Source organism: Poecilia latipinna, unplaced genomic scaffold (assembly GCF_001443285.1).
Source record: "Poecilia latipinna isolate Pla-1442-1.1 unplaced genomic scaffold, P_latipinna-1.0 Scaffold2041, whole genome shotgun sequence".
In the NCBI taxonomy this organism is placed as follows: domain Eukaryota; kingdom Metazoa; phylum Chordata; class Actinopteri; order Cyprinodontiformes; family Poeciliidae; genus Poecilia; species Poecilia latipinna.
This window is the reverse complement of record NW_015114657.1, coordinates 67639-81898: the sequence shown is the minus strand read 5'-3', so window position 1 is coordinate 81898 and position 14260 is coordinate 67639. Positions and strand designations below refer to the sequence as shown.

General features: G+C 39.6%; 1 protein-coding gene and 1 long non-coding RNA gene across 21 annotated transcripts in view; one reads left to right on the top strand and one right to left on the bottom strand.

Moving 5' to 3' along the window:
• Positions 1–1114: 1114 nt before the first annotated feature.
• LOC106935902 (uncharacterized) lies at positions 1115–11216 on the top strand. Its single transcript, XR_001421999.1, has 3 exons — positions 1115–1525; positions 8814–8901; positions 9491–11216. It is a non-coding gene; the product is annotated as an uncharacterized LOC106935902 (long non-coding RNA).
• Positions 11217–11488: 272 nt separating this feature from the next.
• The window catches only part of pax2a (paired box 2a), a 40729-nt gene continuing 37957 nt past the window's right edge, over positions 11489–14260 (bottom strand). For 13 of the 20 annotated variants that reach the window (XM_015016618.1, XM_015016613.1, XM_015016620.1 and 10 more), the window contains 2 exons: positions 13518–13604; positions 11489–11871 (listed from right to left, as the gene is read on the bottom strand). In XM_015016618.1, the coding sequence (XP_014872104.1) occupies positions 11750–11871; positions 13518–13604 (209 nt within the window). In that variant the 3' untranslated portion in view covers positions 11489–11749. Of the gene's footprint in view, positions 11891–13517; positions 13605–14260 lie in introns of all 20 variants that reach the window. The other 7 variants (XM_015016617.1, XM_015016622.1, XM_015016634.1 and 4 more) reach the window with 1 other exon arrangement.

Sequence of the window (14260 nt, the reverse complement as noted above, 5' to 3'; positions counted from 1 at the left end):
GAAACTAACACCGGCGTCGTGTGAAGTGCGACGCTACAGAAGCAGGTGAAGACCAGGAGAAGCCATGATGTAAAAGCTAAGAGGAAGAGAGAGCTTTTAGTGTTGCTGCTGCCAAATTATGGAACGATTTTCTACTACAAGGATAAAAGAAAAGCTGGTTGCTGCTGATTCAGAGGTGCTTTACTGCATTCATGATTGTCCTAAATGTCCCTTACTTTAAGCATTCTCTACAGATTTGCATTGAAATTTAGCTAATTTGGGCATAACTATCTTATTGAAGTGATGGTTTAAAAGGCTGTGTTTTTTTCTAGCAATAATTCAAAAGTAACATATTGGGTTTTTGGAGGGGATTAGAGCAAGCTTTAAAGATGACTTGATTTCAGTATATTTATACATTTATTTAGTTGCCAGTGATGTTTTTGTCTAGCTCAACGTGGTTCAATAAATTAAGGGTGAGAAACAAAACTAGTTTGGACAATAACCATTTTTTTTCACCTTCTTTCTTATATTTTCTTTGCAAAAGAGAAAGTTGCTCATATTAATGCAAATAATTGAGATTTTATTTTTAAGTTAGAATTTTGCTTATTTATATGACACAAAATGTCTTTTACATGACTTAAACACCATTGCGTCCTTATGCATCTTTTCGTCTTCTACATCAGGGAGAGCATTCATTTCTTCAAATTTCCGTCTCTTTCAGGTTTATTACATTTTTATTCTTCATTCCAAATCGACCCTTCTGAAACAGCCTCAGCCTGAGGAGCATTTTAACAGGCTTGAGAGGAGGAAAACCTGTGAATTACACAGCTTGCCGTCTCGAGTAAGCTGAAATAATTAGGGAAGAGAAATCTTTGGCTTGTGCAAACTTCCTTCCACCGCTGCAGAACAAAATAATAAAGAGAATGTGTGTGAGACAAAGGAACAGGAGACCCCCGTGGAGCCTGGGTCTCTGCTTCCTGTCATGAGTATTCCTGCGGGGTTTCACATGACAAAACGCAGAAAGTTGTTTTGTCCCCATGCCTGTCACCATCCACCCTCATAACCGCAGCTGTGTATATATGTGCACATATGTGTGAGTGTGTGTGTGTTTGTGACTGTGCTTTTTTTTTTCTTTTAGTTTTTTTTTTTTTCTTTTTAGTGCAGGCATGTTGTCTTGCTGTCTTCCCTGTCAGTGTATAGCCTGGCACCTGCTCTCATGTTCCTAATTAGTCTCATTTATTTAATTATATTCTACTGCACATATCTTCTCTTTTTTAAAGACATTTTCTTCACATACGTTTCTCCCCAAAATAGCTTTAAAGGAGGAGACTGAGCTGCAGAACAGAGAGGCTTTAGGCAGCTTGGTTGTCATCCTCTCAGAACATACGCGTTGTAACTTTTTCTCCTGCAAAATTAGACACCAAACTGGAGGTTTTTTTTTATTTATTTTTTTTCCCCCCCTCCTAAGATAACCTGACAACCAGCTGACTCACAGGCAGAATCTCGCCAGCAAAGCTGCAGGAAAACAAGTCAGGTTTCAAGGCTGGTGAGTAAACAGAAATCAGAAAAGCACTTTACCTGTGACAGTTGGCCTAAGCACCTCTTTCTTCTCTGTTAGCTCTTCCGTTCCATTTGTCAGGTTCACTTGGCCTGTACGCCACTGTTATCTATTAGGTGTGTTTTCACTGCGCTTAACACTACAGTAAAGCACCAGGTGGAGGCAAAGCAAGGCTGAAGGAGAAAGGAATTGAGCTGAAGTGTTATGGGAGTCAGCTGAAGCATTGAGCAAAAGTCTCGAGTCATTTTTTTGTTACTTAATAAATAGCTGAGTTTTTGTTGTTGTTGAAGTACTAAAAAAAATTCACAGATTTTTGCCTATATTTTGTCTTCTTTTAATCTGTTCCTGGACAATTTTCAAAGAAATAATAGTTACAAAGGAAGTCTAAAGTGAAATATTGAGTTGAAATAATGTGTTTATTTTATGCTATGTTTATTTTTTATTTCTTTTCAGAAATAATTGCTGTTTTTTAGTTGCTGGTGTTCACTCTGTTGTCTTGATTTTTCCTGCTACATCTGTTCCTGAGTTGCTTTGCATCTTTTGGCCATGTCATTCTGTTTAGCTAAAGTTTATCTGATCCTTCCTGCATTTTGGGATTTTCCACTCAGCTCATGAGTCTCACAGCTGTTCCACATTCAATCAGTCTCACCTGTTCCCACTGCAATAATCATCTTCCCAGCATTTAAGTTTACAACAACCTGCTGTGTACTTTCATATCCAATGTTTTTTGTTCCTTAATTTCTCCTGTTTTTTTTTTTTGTAATTTATATTTGCTTCTCATTAAATTATTCATCCATATTCCCTTTTTTGCCCTTTGTCAAGAACACAACATCTGACATACTGAGGCACTTTACATCTGGCATCTTGCCACAAAGACACAAAAGCTGTTCCAAAACATTGAGCTGAATGAAAAACCTCAAACACGGCACAGTTCCACTTGTTAGACACAAGGCCGTCTTTTTGCACCGACAAGGCCATTTTACTTAAATAGTTGCTGTACAGTAGATAATTTTTATCCACTGAACAGGGAGACAAATGAAATTCAGCGAGGCTTTGTCACCGAGCCATCTGACCACCACCAGCAGACATGGATGGTTGTTAGACCTAAAATGAAATGTTCTGAGTTGTTTTGATTCCCCCTCCCCCTTTTTGTTGAAAAAAAAAAAAGTACTTCAAAAGTGCCTTCATCACTGTGAATAGTTTTCTTAGGCAATAAATGTTTTTGTTTCACTTGTGCAAATTTGGAGCTTTTAATCACTGTACAATGCTCTTCGCCCTAGGTGGACTAGGTAATAAAGATCAGTAAAAAAGCTTCAAAAGCACCACAACAAACTTTGTAAAGGCCTTCAGAGATCGTAGCAAACTATTGGTCAACTATTCTTTCAAAGATCACAACCATGTGAACAAAATCAATAAAGAAAATGTTGTTTTAAACATTTTCCAGTGTTTTACACTCCTTACAAATACACATTTTGATCTTGTGTAGCAAGAAACTTCCTTCTGTAATTGCTAGGATGCAATACCTTGGAAAAGTCTTCCTGCCTCTTGAACTTTTCACTTTATTGTGTTAAAATCTCAACTTTGATGGGTTTTATTGAAATGTCGGTAGATTGGTCAACATTTTGTAGCACCACCACATCTTACCAACTCCCAAAGACTCGCATGTCTGCACATCTAAAAACTTCTTTTCAAACTACCTTTATATTGAGAGCATCTGTAAACTGACTTTTAGGTCTCACAGATTGTTGTATGAATATAGCATTTAACACCAACTGTCCTAAACCCAATGTTAAGTAACATGGAGGTGTGATAATCCCCCAAACCTATGGGGTGAAACTAAAATGGAGGCTTACAAGGTACATAAGCCCATAAAGAGCAACAGTGGAAACAGTGTTGGATTTCACTTCCTAACGTCAAAGAAGAGTAACAATCCATCGCAGGCAGCCTCCCAGCTGACCCTCGTCCCATGTTTTCCACTGGAGGATCCCAAGCTTAAAGAAAAGACGCGGTAAATAATTCAGGGTTGTGACGAACACCACGCAGCTCGGCCACAAAAGATTCTGTCAAACTTTTGGCAGCGGCAGTGCTGCGGCGGCCCGATAGTATTTCTGAATGTAGCTCGCTGTACATCGACCATATGGACCCGATAATCACCAGTGGGATGAATCAGCACATTTTTGATCTGGAGCCCAAAATCGCACGACACCTTAATTAGTTGGTGCCGACATCGCCCTTCAGAGGACTAATTTGTCACCGCCGATAAAACAAATGCTGGCAAGCGTCTTCTTTTGAGGAAACAAAGGTTTCACTCAGAATCTTGCCACATTTCAGCCATCAGTTATGGCGAAGTAAATACGAGTTTGTCTTGACTAATGTATTCTGCCCATCATGAAATTATTTGGAGCCGTTGTTGATGCATCTCCTTGTAAGGTGTAAATAATTGCTGCCCTCCTTGGGAGGTTTAACCACCATGAAGCAGCAAGTTGAAAAGGTCAGACGTGTTCAGCACGCCAGATCTAAAGTGGTTTATTAGCATCCCAATGACATATTCAGGAGATCGCCTGAGACATAATTACCTGGATAAGGTACAGATGAATACTGTATTTGGGGGAGAAGGCAAGGTTGGTTGGATATTGGCTTTGTCTCCATTAACCTGGAGCACGGTGTTAAAGGATCTGTTTGTGGAGAGAAAATGACAGGGACTCGGGCTGATGAGGCTGGACGGAGACAGTTAAAGGCCCCTCGCTGCATGGGATAATTAATAAATAAAATACCAGGGGAGCCCCTGCCATGCCTTCGTCTATGACAGGGGCTGTCTCCAGTGCGCTAAAGCATTAAATGACCAATTTCTGTCAGACTAACTTCCACCACGCTCCCTCTCCCTCTCTCTTACGCTTGCCCTCTTGTCTCCACCATGCTCTCTCCCACCCCCCGCCCCCCACCATTCCCTCCCTCGCTTCCTCGTTTTTTCTGAAGTGGGTCTACTTTGCTCTCTTTGCACTGAGTTTTTCAGCGACTGATGGCTCTAGTTCATTTCTGCTGAATTAATTGGTCCCTGAATGAATTCTGTTGACAGGGCAATTCATCATGTGTTTGGCCTGACAGTGACTGGGTGCTGGGTGGGGTGGTGGAGGAGGCTGGAGACGGAGGAGAGTGTGTGTTAGTATGTGTGTGATTGTACCGGGGTGGGTTTGGAGGAGCTGAGGCGTAGTTGGGACAGTTTGGGGGAGCCAGTCAGAGGTTGTGGGGGTTGTCTGCTGTGAGCTTCCTCCTCTTCATTCCACGTCGCTTCTTCATTTTTCATCCGTCTTGAGATGCGGACGTATCGGTGCTTATGCTGAACTGTCTTCCCAAAACAGTCAGGAATGAAACAAATCGACCCCTTCCCTCCCCCCTCCACAGGATGAACGTCTGCCAGACACAACACTTTCTCTCAGCTTGAAGAGGGCAAGCAGGTCAGGGCCACTCTGTTGTACGTATATTGGCCCTTTGTTGCACCTCCACACACTTCCTCCCCAACCTAAAGTCCCTCCTTGCCACTTTACATGCACACACCAATAACACAAGCCTGCCTCCTCAGAGCTCTTCACCCATTCCTGAGAGTGACATAATCAGGTATCAGGGCATATTTAGTGCTTAATTACACTATGTGTTACTCGGTGGCCACTTAAAACGATAATTTAGCTCCTTGAAGGGAAATTGCTCTGCACTGCTGACTGATCTAACAGGGACAGGAATGGTATAATAGCACGTAGTTGGCAGATGAGGCCCAGGTTGAGAAAAGCCGCAACAGCTCTTGGAGTGCTCATTATTCTAATTGTGAACCACGCCGAAGCGCAGGATGCACATAGAGTCTGAGAAGCCTCTGAGCTTGAACGTGGTAGGAGACCTCTTTAGACTGTGTTGAGTCAATCAATGCTCACTCATTACAAACATCACAAAGTCATGTTCCTGTCGCCTGGATGGTCTCACCCGCCAACTGGGAAAATAAGCTCATAATCAGGCTTGGACTCCTTAGTTCTTCCTCCGTGGAATGAGATGATGGGATTTTTTTTTTTTTTTTTTCAGATAAGCATTCTCACAACCTAGCATATTGTTTTTTTTGTGTTTTTTTTTAAGCTCTTTTAGAGACATGCTGAGAAATCTACTGTTCATTTGTTGGCTTTCAGTTTGAATGGCCCTGAAAGGTTGGAGACTTAAAAATCTATAATTTATCCAATTTGTGAATGCCCCATACATAAGTGTTACAAACGCTCTTGGTTGGAAGAGTATATATAGTTAAGAATTTTCAATATCAGATAGGTGTTAAAAAATGAAGCAAACAGATGGAATAAGTTCAGAGGACCTGTATTACCTATGACATGTTTGTGGTTCGCTCAGACTGCCAGCGAGCGAGAGAAAGCAAGACTTTGAGCATATAATGGAAAAACAAAACATACAATTGCTCTGTTTGTTTTGGGAATACTGTTTCTCAGAAGGTTGTGTTTAAGCATGTAGAATGGCACACGTTCTTTTAGGGAAAGTGATCCAAGATGCTAAACTCCATCATTTTAACTTCATTTGAAAATATGAGTAAAACACTGTCTTGCAGCAACTGCTCTACAAAGAGTTGCATGATTTTGTCTTTACAAAATTAATGATTGCTCACAGCACAAACAATTTTTAATTTGGATTTTATTGCTATTGGAATTTGGCTAGAGTCAGGTTTGGCAGCTAAAGCTTTAAAAACAAAACGAAAAACAGAACGGAAATCTGCAACAAAACACTAATCATCTCTAAACTCCTTGCATCTTTATACAGGGACAAAATCCAGAGTAACTGTTCCAGGGAAGCTTTCACATCTTATACGCTCTCTTTACAGAAATGACAAGACGCATACATCTTTTTGATTTAAAGATGCAACGCTGGATTAATGCAGCGCTTTGTCTCCCTAACACAAATTCATTTGGGATTAACAGAGTTAACGAAGACGGCGCTGTGAACAGCGCTGCTCCCGTGCAGCCACTAATTAAAGCTGCTTCTAATGAGGGCTCGTTGATTGACACGGGAGGGCTGGCCTCTCCCCTCACTTGCATCAACTATGACAACCACATGATGAGGCTGATGACAGGCTCCCATGCAGGCGGATGACAGGACGTCAGAGCCAGGCCACCGGCGGTCCTCGTCTCTGAACGGTACTGTTTGACACCACCAGACTCATCAAGTCTCGCACTGTATAAGTTTGAGCAAGGAACGATTGTTGTGCTGAAAACTGAAGCCCGGGTTTAAGTGAGACCTTCAGCTAACCAATGTCTGAAGAATTTTATGAAGGACAGAAAGGAGTGAAATGTAAAGGTATCTGTAGAAGTTGCATCTCTGAAGAAGAGGTGGTGGGAGGCTTTCCCCCGCCTTCAAAAACAAAATCTGGTTTGGGGAAACTTTCTGGAACAAGTAGTTTCTTGCAATATTCCTATAACTTTTTGATCCTCAGTCGAATGTAATTTTACCAAATGCCAAGAAAAGTTCAAGGAATATGAATAATTGATTTGTGAATGAATATGAATAATTGATTTGTGAATGGAAAGTTTAAAATGTGGAATGCATTTGCCACATTGAGCCCATGCATACAATTAGGTCTCAGCCACTCTAAGCTTTGATCAAAACCCCTATCCTAAAGTTTGTGCCAATAGAAGGTAAATCTCAATTTACATGATAACATGTTTAATAAAATTGGCTTTGTGAACTGCTGGTGAGCTGGATGTCAAGATCCTGACCTGGAGACTAAGAAATTACCAAACCAGAGAATGATTCCTGTGCAGCATGGATTTACCTCATGTCTGAAAATTGACTTTGCTCATAGTTTTAAGGCAGCTTTGAAACTTTTGTCTCCAAGTTAAATGATTTATACTTAATATAGACTCAATTCATTAATTAGCAAATGAGCGGTTCACCCACACAGGAGCCTATAAACTGGACTGTGCTCAGGTTAGGGGCATTCCCTTTTTGCTGTATGCCACTAAAGGTTGTATCCACCCAAATTTGTAAATACAGTAATACTGAAGACAAATGGGATTTTATAGTGTATTTGTGTGTGTGTTTGCTACATATAGAGTCATGTGAATATATCAACAAACTTGTTTGTAAATGCACCTGGCATGATCAGAGACACACTTGTGTAAATGTATAAGTTCATCCTCTAATAGGATGCATGGTTACTTCATAAAATTTTAATGCTGTGTATTTTCAAATGGAATTTGACAACTTGTCTGAATTGTTGCATATAGTATTTTCTTATATGATGCACTTTATCTTAATTTTTTCCTCCCTGGGTTAAGTTTTTAACTATTTTATTAATCTTGGGTGATTCAGGCTGCACCACATGGAATCCAGCAAACACTGGCTATCAGCTTTGATTGTAATTGGGCACATTCATATTTGCGCTTATCAAAATGCTCATTAATGCACAATATCTCCCTTCAGCAAATAAAAATTATCAAGTTACTAAACAAAGTTTGACCCAGTTTAGGAAGATTTAACGTTTAAAGCAGTCTTCAGTCCAGTCGATTGATGTCTGAAGCTTTTATATTTTCAGCGCTTTCCCCAAGACTGTTTCCACCTGCTAGCTGAGGCATATTTTTGCTGTATAAATTATCGGTGACAGACATGAATCACACCAGAGAGGCCAAGCTGTGGGGCATCAGTGGGCCAGGCTGACAATGAGGGTGAAGTGTTTGAGTAAGTCTTCTGCGTGGCCCCGTTGGCCCCATGGCAGGGGCCTCTCTGTGTCGGTTTGAGAAGCCCCGAGGATGACAGGTGCTTTTCGTAATGCCTAACTGATGAGAGCCAATCAGTGCGCCGCCTTCTGCCTGGTGTGTGTGTGTGTGTGTTTCCTCTGCTGTTGTTGTCATCTGGACCTGCTAAAGTAAAGATGAGCTTGACTGACAGATGCATCCGGGTTCACAGTTTATTGGTTTCTCAGAGAGAGCCAGATATGCCAATTTAGACAGGGTAGTGACAAAAAAGTTCCCATCTAAATGGAATAATTTTACCACTGGGAATTCTCAGCTGGGGGAAGAGGAAATGCATGTGTATGCGTGCCTGCATGTGTGTGTGTGTGTGTGTATGCGTGTGTGTGTGTGTTTTATCTTTTAACAAGCCCTGAATGACAAAACATAGGACAGTTAGGGGCTGACAGAAACAGCAGCTTTTGATGCTTCACGGGGGATCCATGAAATAAACAATAGGCAGAGGAAAGCAGAGAAATTGAATTACAACTGACTGCGTTTGTGCGTTTCAGAGTGAGAGTGCGGCTGCAGCAATAGCAGCGGCAGCAGCAGCAGCAGCGGGCTATGGCGGGATGAAACCAATGCATCATTAAATAGACTGTAAGTCAGAATGCTCTCCTGCATTCCCAACTATCCTGCTTCTTTGTTTAGTTCTCTTCTGTCAGCCCATATGCACAGCCACGTCCGTAAAACTATGTTGTTCTTTTTACGATTGACACGGGCTAATTAAATGGTAATCACCATTTATATCGTTTCTTCTCACTGCCTCACAAAAAAAACAAAAAACAAAAAAACACACACTTCAACATTACGCCATGAAACTTTGTGCATTTCATATTCTAGAGTAATAATCTATGAGTGCATTGTTGGCCTGACTGTTCATAAACCCAAACGTCAATAAGCCCTGAGGAGAGACTCTGCATCCCACACACACACACACACACACACACACACGCACCCACCCGCTTCAACCTTGATCCTTGAATCACTTCTTATGGAGTTAATAATGAGGACACAGCAAGTCAACAATGGACATATAAAAGAATTTATTCCCCATGTGAAAAAAAAAAAAAAAAAAAAGGAACAGAACTGAAAAGGAACAATGATTGAGGCCACGAGGCTTTCCTTATGGATTTTCATCAGATCCTTTTTAATGTCCGTGACACGTGTCCTGTATCATCTTTTACAGCAGCGGGTGACCCGGTCCAGCAGAGGTGCTCCACATCCGAGAGGAAAGACCACGTTGTTACGTTTTCAGATATGCAAGTCCCAAGTGCAATTTGTGGAAGTTTGCTTTCAGATTAAGTGTTGTTCTCTTCTTTCCTGGTTTTCTTCCTGACAGCAGGTTTTAGCTTGGTTGCCCATTGTTAGTCCTATCGATGGCAGAACGGAGGGATGGCAGATAGTTTTGCGTCTGAGGCTTCTGCGTTTCTGCACAAGGAGATGATTACATCTACAAACGGCAAACAGGATGACATCTTGTGATTGTTACCCAGGTCTTCTTAAGTGAAACGGAAGCGAAAACGGTTAAAAAAAAAAAAAAACATTTCTCACCACGAGTTGTTTGAATCTTTTAGTTAACCTTTGTACTGTTCTCCATGGGGACCGGTTATTTTGAGCCCGACAACAAAACAGTGACAGAAAGCCATTCAACTCATTGCATAGTGACATAAGACACCATCATGACAACAAATCAAAGAGGAAAAAAAAAAAAAGCAAAAACGACAAAAGACAACCTATGTGAATGTTAGCATCTGAAACCTGCCACTGCTATATAGCCATAGGTTATACTTTCCTCAGAGCAGAACATTACACTGAGACACAAATGTAATGCACGTTTTTCTTCTTTTTTTTTTTTTTCTTTTTTTTTTCATGAGCTTCAGTGTGTTTATCTACAAAGGGAGCTGGTACATTAGTACGATACTGCAGCGGTGTTTCTGTACGATGTTATATATTTACAGAGACAAATTGTCTTCACATTATTCACACGTCTTTCTAAAAAGCAGCACTTAGTTTGCAGCTGTTGGAATATTAAGCCACTGGATTTCACCTTCCTCGCAAGGATCATGTCGTTCACCTGTCTCGGCGTTACGTGTTGAGTCTTGACTCTCTTATAAGATAATACTGAAATATTAAACTTACTGTAAATAAAATATTAAATATCCAACTAAGTCTTTGGCAAATGTGGTAGGAGGAGTACATTCACAGAATATTTCCCCCAAAACAAACAGTCAAACAAAAACAAATGCTCAATTTCAGCCTCTGTGAAGAGGAAAATGTGTGACTTCTACTAAAGAGGTGTAAGTTTAGGTTGACAAAACAAGCTTGTAAGGCAATTACTGAAGCTAATTTATGGTTATTCTTATCACAACTGCATCATCTTTCTAACTTTTGCAGGGCATCTTGTGGTTTTACTTATGCAACTGAATCACGAGGCTTCATTTAGCCAAAGAGCTCCAGGATGAATTGTTTGTGTGTTTAACTTAGCTATGCACTTTTAAACTGAGATTTTTAGGTAACTGTTCCTCAAAAAGACGATTAAAAAATCAATTAAACGGAGTTGTTAGTGCAAAAAAGAGCAAAGGAACATGACAGAAAAAAAAACATCAAAACAAAACAAAAAAAAAACAATCCAGAAAATCTTTGATAAGTTTGTTTACATAAAAACTTTGACAGAAAAATCCCTCACATTGTTGAAGTATTTAAAATCCTGACATGACCCTTATAAATTCATGGTCACCACACATTTTTTTTTTTTTTTATACTTTGCAAAAGAATTTACATTTTTACATCTGATTGTTTGCCACAGGTGCGACGTTGCTCTGGGAACGGAGGATCGGTAAACATCGAAGGACGTGCTGATAGCTCAGGATGGGCAGGAGAAGAAGGACGACCGAACGAATTATGTCAAAGCACCAGAAAACAAAACAAAACAAAAAAAGTTTGTTCTACTGTAAATGTGGAGAACCCATCTTTTTTAGGTGTAACAAGCAGGCCCGCAACACTGGCGTAAGTTGCTACATTATCAATCGGTGGGACCACCATCAATCACTCCTGGACATGTCTCTTGAGAGCAGACAAAAAATACTGCAGTTTATTACATAAAGAAGTGTGAGGATTCATGAATAAAATAACAACAACAGCAACGAAAAGACAAAAGAAAAAAAAAAAAATTATAAATCCCACAAACATTTTTCCACATGGTATTCTTCACACGTTTTTTTTTTCTTCAGTTTATATTTGATAATATATATATTTATAGATTCTGTTGAAGTCATTCTGGAAATGTTCAAGCCTGTGAGGAATTTACAGGCTCCAAACTCCTTCAGGATTTCCCCCCCCCCCTTGCTCTGACCCAAAATGCGTAAAAGCTAGAGCTGGGTGCGCCGGCTCCAGCCTCGTTCGTCCTTCGTCCTTATCGCGTAAGATGAAGAGGTCCCAGTGTTTCTCAGACAGGAACAACGTGGAGGTTGAAGCTCCGGCCCTGCAGTTTGAGCTGGTCTCCGGGGTGACTAGTGGCGGTCATAGGCAGTGGCAGCAGCGGGAGGCGCGGAGCCACGGGATGCGGCACTATAATAATAAGGGGAACCTGAAAGTTAACAGAAGAACGAGCCGTTGGAAACCGTTAGAAACATGATGCAGGACAACCGTCTCTGAAAGGAACAGTCACAGCGTCTGGTGATTTTAGTCGATTATAAAAGAGCAGAAAACACATTTAAATCTGATCAGTTACAGTGCCTTGCCTTGGACACTTTTTTTTTTTTTACATTTTCTCTCATTGCAATCTATATTAAGATTTCTGAAGTGAAAGATATACTAGATCACAGGTATTTACAAATAAATGACAGAAAAGTATGCTAAACATTGTTCAGCCCCACTGTTGCACTACAGTTGAAAGTCTTTTGGGCTAGGACTCTACTTTGCACACGTGGAGAATAAAACCTGTTCAAATTTTTATTTGCAAATGTGTTTAGATTGCTTTAAAAGTCTTGCCACTGATTTTGATTTAGATTTAGGTCTACTCTAGACTTTGACTAGGTTTCTCGAACATATGAATGTGATTTTGTATGTATATATAATTAGAAATGGGACTTGATTAAAATCAAGTCAATTGCAGGGTTTGTAATTTATAATTCGTGATTCATAGCACTTTGATATATGTATAGCCAAAATTTTCAATAAAAATTTTTGCAGCTAAATTATTAAATAAATAGACATATATATTCAGTGTCTCTGCTTTCCTCTGTCAATTATTTAAGTCAATAAAATCTAACCCCTAATGGACATTAAGGAGTTAAAGTACCTGGCCCCATTTATTTTCTCTCTTCTTCTGGAAGTTTAGTCTCCATCCCAATCTACAGCCTATTGCAGCCTCCCAGATTTTTTTTAAATATTTTAATGCTATCCATCCTGCCATCAACTTCACCTTTCCTGGCCTTTCTGTAAAAAAAAAAAAAAAAATCCACAGAATGATGCTGCCATCTCTGTTTCATTATTGATATAGTGTGTTCAAGATGTTTTGATCAAGGGGCTTTTTTAACCTCATGTAACCAAAGCTCCTTCTTCCACGTTTTCTGTTTTCCTTGCTCGGCCTTTTAGTTTAGGTGGGTGACCAACCATGTATTGGCAGGTTTGCATTTGTGCCACACTCTTTCCATATTCAGAGGATGATTGAACAGTACTGTTTTTTGTTAATATACGGTTGAGATATATTTTTTTGTAACCTAATGAGCTTTAAATTTATCTACAACTTTTTCTTTCATCTTTTCTTTGATGTTCTTGATGCTGTTTGATCACTGATGTTCTCTAATTTCTGAAGCCTTCAAAAAAAACTGATGGATTTATACTGAAAACGATTTATACACAGATGGACTCTACTTAATTGCTAAATGACTTTTATATCTGACTGGATTTTATTTAGATTTTCCGATTAAATACATCTTATACATAAAAAAAAAATATATATATATATATATATATATATATATATATATATATATATATATATATATATATATATATATTATTTGTCGAAAAAATAGAAAACCATTTTTATTCTTTTACTTTCTGTCATAATTTCGCACTACTGTGTGTTGGTTTGTAGAATAAAATCCCAATCAACAAGATTTAGGACCATTATTTTAAAAGTGGAAAATTGTGTAAAAGTTGAGAGTGTAAGGCACGGGAATGAAGACAAAGTCAGTGGATGTACCTACTCAGTAACGCTGGATTACTGAACCTCCAAGCCTCATTGTAGGTTGTGTATTGGGGATGAGAATAAGGGTTTCCAGAAAAATCACCCCCTGGTGAGAAAATGGAGACAAGCAGTCATTAGTGGAGATAACTGTAAACAGGAAAATATATGTATTTTGCATTGTCCAACTCATATATGTATTTATCATCCAATCAAGTCACTTCCATTTTAGCAATCTTCTTTTTAAATTCAATTGTCTCTCCTCTGTCCTTTTTACTATACATCCAGGATTTTTGTCTGTCTGTTTAAGCACTGATCCTTTTCTCTGGCACGTCGTAACACATCCAGGTTCTCTCTCCGTCTGTCATGTCCAGTTCATAGGGATTCCCAGAGTGATGTCCAGGGTTTCTAAATGTCTCTTCCTTGTAGGACTATAAAACCTTGGTGTTCCATCAGCGGGCAGCTGAAAAATGGGTTTTGCTTTACCATTGTTTAGGGTCAGTCAGTAGACCGCTCAGAAGCAGAAAAAATCCATAGATATTGATGGTATTTGTATTTTACTTCTGAAATAACAAACATTAAATTTTGCCTCAATGTAATCTTTGATAATTGGTAATGCACACACTCCAGGTTGTACTGTAAAATCCGCAAGACTGTTTTGAGTGCTGCCTCCTGCGGTTTGAGCCGTGTATGTCTTTAAACAACAGAGGCGGTTGTGTCTTCAGCTGTTTGGACGACAGATTTACACACACTGGCTGCTCCAGC